General features: G+C 33.4%; 1 protein-coding gene across 5 annotated transcripts in view; it reads left to right on the plus strand.

Moving 5' to 3' along the window:
* Evi5 (ecotropic viral integration site 5) overlaps positions 1 to 7,952 on the plus strand; it is a 253,121-nt gene that overhangs the window by 155,464 nt on the left and 89,705 nt on the right. For all 5 annotated transcript variants that reach the window (XM_004635730.2, XM_023720272.1, XM_023720274.1 and 2 more), the window contains 2 exons: positions 1,322 to 1,468; positions 3,583 to 3,678. In XM_004635730.2, coding sequence (XP_004635787.1) covers positions 1,322 to 1,468; positions 3,583 to 3,678 — 243 coding nt within the window. The remainder of the gene's footprint in view (positions 1 to 1,321; positions 1,469 to 3,582; positions 3,679 to 7,952) is intronic.

The raw sequence follows: 7,952 nt of genomic DNA on the forward strand, positions 1-7,952 counted from the left end.
TGGGAGAGGGTCCGGCCCACGCTAAGCCTGGGCTGGGACTGGTCCCGCCGGCGCAGGGTAGGAGGAAGCTCTCCACACACTCACTGGACCTGGGCTAGGACTGGGTCTCGGCCTACTTGTTTTTATAATGAAATGTCATATAGTTTACTCATATAATCTTTGCAATACAGCTTCAGAAGGCAAGTAACAAAATCTGTATCTTGTCTAATGTACTGAAGTTTGTTGGAATTCAGTAACTTGGTCAAGATTGAAGAACTCTCACCTTTGTTTGTAGTTGTTCAAGTTCCTATTCTATCAGTCCACTACAGAATGATTTGGGTTTGAGGGTATTCAAACTGGGTCAGACCTGAATGGGAAATATACCTCGTTACTCTATGGAAGATCAATATTTTTTAGCATATCATGTAATTATAGTACAGTAAGCACTTAGCATTTATTGAATTCTTACTGTATACTGGGCTTTTTGTGTGTGTGTGTGTGGCTCAGCCTGCCCTGGGGCAGGGCCGGTACAGTGTGAAGTCCCTGTGCTTGCCTAAGCAGGTGCTTTAGACACTGAGCTAATATTGCCAGATGAGAAATAGGAAGTATCTCTGTAGACATTTGTCAAGTGAGGAAATAGAAGATCTGAGATATTGACTACCATGACTGCTAAATAACAAAGTCAAAATTCAGAACCAGTTTGTGTTTCATTAAAGAAGACTACGATAGTGGAGGAATGTACAAATATACACAACATATTTTGTGTCACGAAAGACTTTATGGTCCAGTTAGTAGTGCTCACTTATGATCAATTAATGGTTGTGTTTGTTTGTTTGTTTGTTTGTTTTTAAACTGGGGACTGACGAATTAACTCTGTGATCTAAAGCACCTGCTTAGGAAATGTTAGGCAGGCACAGGGAACCCCACATCCGATCCCCATACCATGCCCACCCTGCCCCTGGGGCAGGCTGAGCTGGCAAAAAAAAAAAAAAAAAACCCAAAAAACAACAAAAAAAAAAAAACTGGAGAGCAATTAAATTCATTTCTCTACTCACTTTGAATCCATTGTCTTCTTTAGAAATGGTTATCTGTAAGTTGTATGTAAACATCTTTACTGCTTACAGATAATTTTTGTAAGTGATACATTGGCTTATGAGTTTCTGATATTAGTCACATGTATTCCTTTGGAGGATTAGATTATTAAAGCAGCTTTATATCTTATTTTTTTCAGTGTTTAATTGTTGAATATGATAATTTTGTAACTAATAACATTTTTATGGTATTGTAGAAATCTTTTAGTCTTTTTATCTATAGTGTACATATTTGTATTTCTGATTATTAGAACCAAATCAATAGTAATCATCTTCGAAGAGCCGAACAGGAGGTGGTCAATCTACAGGAAAAGGTGCACTATCTTTCTGCCCAGAATAAAGGACTACTTACTCAATTAAGTGAAGCAAAGCGCAAACAAGCAGAGATTGAATGCAAGGTAAATAATCAAATAGCTGGTTTGTGTTTTTTTCAGTGTAATAATGACTTTTATAGGTCTGCTTCATACATTCTCTTTCAAAATAAAACACTTTTCCCACATTTATTTAACTTGTTCTGGTAGTTACTTTCAGACTAGTTTACCTTGCCTTGTGGATAGGTATTATAAATCTCATTTTTAAATGCATGCTTTGTTATCTTAATTTTCTGTATTGGTTGTGTGTGTGTGTGTGTGTGTGTGTGTGTGTTTTCGTGACCTTTTGCAATGTTTCTTTTGAATTAAAAACCAAAGCTTTAATGATGCAACCAAAAAAACCCAGGTAATTTAGAGAAGATAGGGCTCCCTTGATTTGACTGGTATGTTACTAGTGAGCGGTAAATACTGACAAGTGTTTTCTGGATGGAGTAGAAAATGGAAGAATTGTTTATGTATCCTATCAATGGGTCAGGAAAAATGAATGCATTTTTCTTTATTCTTTTTGTCAGTTTTTGTGTATTTGTGTGTGTGTGTGTGTGTGTGTGTGTAAGCACTTAATTCAGAAAGTATCAGAAGTCAAAAGTGTTTGCAGTCAAGGACATTTTTTTCTTGACATTTATCATCATCTAGCAGTGATCAGAGAGAGGAACTGGGGGATAAAGTGGAGGAGAGGGTGTGTGTGTGTGTGTGTGTGTGTGTGTGTCCAATAACTAACGAGATGAGTATAGTATAAACATTAAAATGGGTTCTTAAAATCATAAGATTTTAAAATAAAATCAGCATCCACCTCATAGTAGAAATGATGCCCTTTAACTACATATGCTAGCCATATTATTCTATGAGAAATAAAGACTTTCAGTGGCACATACAACACTGTAATTCCATCAACTTGTTCGGATGTCATTAAAAACCAAGAGTGAAGCTTGAGTGCTTCATCAGTGTCACCAAAATCCACAGATGAAATTACATCCTAATAAATATGCATGGCTGTTACAGTTTATGCTGACAGAAATCTGTAGGCAGTACTAAAATTTGTACTAATAAAAGCATAGTCCATTTTGAATGATTTGACTAATTTAAAAATAAAATGATGTGTTAATCTGATTTGTCATACTGAGTTTTTATTATGCTAAATTTCCAATGCTGACTTACTTTTAATAGATAACTAAATTTAATCTTTTTTCATTATTGATGTAAGTTTTCTTTAAACACTTGGTAACATGCTAGTATTTAATATTGCTCCTAAGTGTCTTAAGATCTGTTAACAAAGTAAAATGTTTTGGGAAATAAATATTTGTGGAACTTGTGATTGAAAATAATTTTTCCCTCTGAATTTATCCAAATAGGTACAGATTCACAATATTAGAAAATTTTAAGAATGGACATAGGATTAATACCTTAATTAAGTGTGGTACAGAGGCTATCTCATTTTCCCATGTTATTCTGTATATTGATTTATTTCATTATTTGTAGTACTTCTGCAGATTTTAATAATACTGTGTACTGTAATCATAAGACCTAACACTTTTTGAATAAATATGTACATTTTACCTTATTATGTTGGAACATAGGAATAAATCTCACTTTTTAAAGGAAGCCAGTCCTTGAATTATATAAATTTCATCTATTTTTGTGTAACTTTGTATAATTATAGTTTATAATTGTTGGTAATTATTAAAGCTCATTTTACTTTTCACTTATGCAGAATGTCTGGAAATATCCAGACACTGTTTATAGTATTAGCTTTTTTTTTTTGCTACAATTGAATTTTAATATTTTCAATTAAAGATAAATAGTTTAAGTTTATGATTTCCAGTTTCAAAATCCAAAAGACTTTAAGAATCCCAAAGTTTCTTTATAAATTTTAAACAATTTAATTTGGAGGTAAAATCTGATTCAATTGACTGTAGCCATCTATAATTTGCTTTTATAACTTGGTACAGATATTTTTACTTCACTATTTCATTATAAATGCTGCTGGATTAACTTAGGGTTAATGCACCTTATTAATTTTACTTTATTTTTCTGATTTTAGTATGTGTGCTGCCAATGCTAGCACACTTTTACTTTTGTAATCTGGAAAAATCTCAGTTCAAAAACATACCTAGTTTATTATCTTGTTTTGCTTGTCACCCTAGAACAAGGAAGAAGTAATGGCTGTGAGACTCCGAGAAGCAGATAGCATAGCTGCTGTGGCCGAACTACAGCAACACATTGCAGAGCTTGAAATCCAGGTACTAAGCAAACAGAATAAAGTGCCTCTAAATACCATATAGTTCTCCCTTTCCTGTGCCTGTGAGCAGTGGCTTACTTGTGTCTTCATCCTTATGACTATAGTTCTGCTTTTATTTCCAGGTCCATTTTGTTATTATTGTAAAATATATACAACATAAAATTTACTATTTTACAGTGTACAATTCTGTGACATCAAGTACATTCACACTGTTGTATAAACTGTCATACATCTCCAAAATTCTTTCGTCTTTCATAACTGAAACTCTATATCCATTAAACTAACTTCCCATTTTCTCTTCTTCCCTGCCTGGCTCCTCTCTTGCCCCTGCCACTAATCGTTTTACTTTTTATGTCTATATTTGAATATTCTGGGTACCTTGTAGAAGTGGAATCATATAGTATTTGTGCTTTTATGACAGGCATAATGTCCACGTTTCATTTAGGTATAACGTCCTTCAGGTTTATTCATGTTAATGTATAGCTGAATATCCTATTTTTAGGGCTGAATATTATTCCACTGTGACTGCTACATTTTGATTATCTTCATTTTTTGCTTCCACTTTTGGGCTATTGGGAACGATGCCGCTAAGAACATGAGTGTACAATACCTGCATTCATTTCTTTTCAGTATTTATAGCACCTAGATTATGCAGCAATTCATTTAATTTTTTATTTAATTGTCATAGTAATTTATACAGTAGCTACGCCACTTTTAGTTCTGTCAATAGTGCACAAAAGTTCCATTTTCTTCATAGTCTTACTTACATTTGCTAAATTTCTGGGGCTTTTTATAAAATAATTTTTTTCTAAATGGATATGAAATGGTATCTCATTGTGGTTTTTATTTGCATTTTTCTGATGGTTACAAAATTTACTTGACATTCATATATTTTCTTTGGAGAAATGACTATGTTCTTTTCCTATTTTTGAGTCAGTGTGTTTAGTTGGTGGTAAGTTGTACGGTTTTTGTTGCTGCTGTTTTCTTGATATCAGCCCCTTACTCTTTTATTTAAGAATGTTTTCTCCCATTCAGTTTATCTTTTTCTTTTTTGATATTGATTGTCCTTTAAAGCACAAAAGTTTTAAATTTCCCTGACGTTCAAAAGTTTTACAGATATCTTTATTGTTGTTTGTTTTGAAATTTTTAATTATATTTTTTATCCAAACCACAATACATTTTTCCCTCCCAAGGAGAGGTTTGAATCACACTTAGTACAGTTTTTTTTCCCACCTGGAATTTCCTTTTTTCTCTAAATTTCCATTTCAAATTTCAGTTAATTTCTAGATTTTCTATTTTGTATCCTTATCATTTGATCTTCATCAAAAGTAATCATATTATGAATTAGTAAGTTTGTTATTTTGATAATATTGCCTATAAAGTATACAAATATTTTTTTAAAAACCTCAAATCAATCAATCATAATTCATCTAACAGGTTTTCCAAGTCATAAATGACAGGATTTTTTTTTTAAGGTTGAATACTATTTCGTGGTGTATACATAACACATTTTTTTGTTTGTTTCTCATAATACATTTTCTTTATCAACTTAGCATGGACACTTAGGTTTGTTCCATATCTTGTCTATTGTGAATAATACTACAGACATTTCTTCAAAATACTAACCTTTTTAAATAAATATAATCAGTAGTGGAATTGATGGAACATATGTCAAATATGTTTTTAATGTTTTGAGGTTTTCATAATAACTTCCATCATGGCCGTAATAATTTATGTACCCACCAGCATTGTACAAAGATTTCCTTTTCTCCATGTCCCCCCCAACAACTGTCTTTCATTGCTTGGATAATAGCTATTTTAATAGATACGAGATGATGAAATTTAGGAACATGTTAAAGGCATTTGGCTATTCATGAAGAGGTTACTAGCATCTTAATGACTAGATTATTTCAATTTTTTTTTCAGTATTAACCCTTTGTGAGTCTATCACTTACATCAGCAGTCCCCAGTCTTTTCTGCTGTTTCAGAGTCTCATGCCACCATTGATTGAGAGGAGGTGGGACTCAGGTAGTAATGCTAGTGATGGAGAGAGCTGCTGTGAAAACGTGAAGCATTGCCAACTCACTCACCCCTCACCTCCTACTCTGTAGCCCAATTCCTAACAAGTCACAGTCAGGGGTTGAGGACCTCTGTCCTAAGTCGTTGACAGTTTCATTTTCCTTTATCTTCTCTCCTCTCCTGACTTTAACACTACTTATTTTTTATTCTTTCTTGTTTGCTGCTTTCTGTCTCTATTAGTTCATCATGTTTTTGTTCATCTGACAATACAAATTTTTATTATTATCTGACAATTACAAATTATTTTATCCAAAACTAAACCAAGGGCTAGAGAGATAACTCAGTGGCTTAAGCGCCTGCCTGGCAAGAGGAAGGACCTGAGTTTGATCCCCAGTACCAAAAATAAAACAAAAACCAAAAACTAAACCAAACTGAAGGGTCTCATAGTTTATAGAGCCATGTTTCTTCAACCTTAACCTATGTTTCCCCTGACCAATAATTTTAAACCTTTTCAAAAGTTATTAATCATAGTATACAGAAAAGTTCATAAAGCAAAGCTACATTATATGTTTAAGATCATTGCACATAAAATAAAAAATAAAATGTAAAAAGAAGTTACATTCTTTTACATGTAACTACTACCAATGTCAAAATAGAAAAGAGTGCCTATGCCCAACATGTCTGTCAGAAACACTCAATTCCTTGTTCTCTTATGATGGTTATTCCTTTACTGTTCCTCAAACTTTGTCATTTTTGTGTGCATTTCTGAGCACGTAGTTTTCCCAATTTTCAGTTCTATGTGGAGTCACATTGACTGTTTTCTTTTGTGTGCCTTTCACTATTCTATTTCAAACAATTTCATGTTGTTTCTGTAGGAATCATCATTTCTAATGCTGTATATAATTCATTTAAAAAACATATCACGGTGTGATCATTTATTCTCCTACAAGTAGATATTTGAAAATTTCTACTTTTGGGACTATTAAGAACAATGCTGTGATTATGAGCAATCTAGTATACTATATTAATCTTTACTTTCCTGAGTGCTTATAATAATTTAGATTTGCTACAGTAGCATAAGGAAGGTTTTGTTGTTCTACATCTTTCACAACACTTAATGGTATTTCATGTCTTAAGTTTTGCCAATCTGGTGGGTATACACTGATAATTTGATAATGGTTTTAATAAAGATGTTAACTGGCCAGATGTGATGGTACACACCTGTAATTCCAGATACTTGAGGGGCTAAGGTAAGAGGATCATCAGTTCACAGCTAGCCTTGGCAACTTAGTGAGACCCAGACTCAAAATAAAAAGGTTTGAGAATACATAGCTCAGTGGTAGAGTGCTTGTCTGACATGGGTTAGGTCCTGGGTTCAATCTACAGTACACGGATTGGAGTAGGATTAAAGAGAAAGCTTGGTCTTGCTTCTGCTGCTACTTCTCCTCCTCCTCCTCTTCTTTGTCTTTCTCCTTCTTCTGATACTTAATTTTTAATTCTCATTCTTTATTGGTTATGTAGATTAGTGGTTTTCATTTTGGTAGATTTGTACGTGCACATACTATACTTTATTCATTTCATCCTCCATCATCTCCCATGCTGTACCACGCAATTTTCCCATGGAGGGTGTTCATTGTATATATTTTGATTATATTCGTGTCCCCACTATATACATACATATGTATTTCCCCCATATATTTTTTTCCATAATTTTATTGATAAACAGCGATGAGACCGTTTCAAACCAAATTGGTAGGACAGTTTCAATAATTAACACATTGCATACATTCTTCCTAGTGGTTATTTGCTGTACAAGATGCAGATATGATATCCTATTTACAAACTCAATTGGAACAAATCACTCTGTTGATTCAGAGAATGTAACTATATATCTATCCTAACCATTTTGAATACACAGATACAAAATGGACATTCATATGTATCCCCTTTTTTGTTTAGTTCTGTTATTTGAATATTATAGGTGTGTTAGCTCAGCAAAATATTCTAAAAGAGTCCATTAATCCATAATAGTATTGTGTCTTCCTCTTCACTGGCAATGTCAAAAATTATTGACCTGAGTCCCCTACAGCTCAACATAAAAGCATGGCTTTACTTCTTATACTTCATTTTTATACTTTTCTGCTGCATGGTTAAGACCAACATAAAGCAAGACCTATGCAACAAGAGTTGTACCTTTTGGATCTGATAAGGTCAGTGAAATCCCCTCAGGATTTATCCTGAGATCCTGTACCTCAG

This window comes from Octodon degus, unplaced genomic scaffold, assembly GCF_000260255.1.
Source record: "Octodon degus isolate 3935 unplaced genomic scaffold, OctDeg1.0 scaffold00074, whole genome shotgun sequence".
In the NCBI taxonomy this organism is placed as follows: Eukaryota; Metazoa; Chordata; class Mammalia; order Rodentia; family Octodontidae; genus Octodon; species Octodon degus.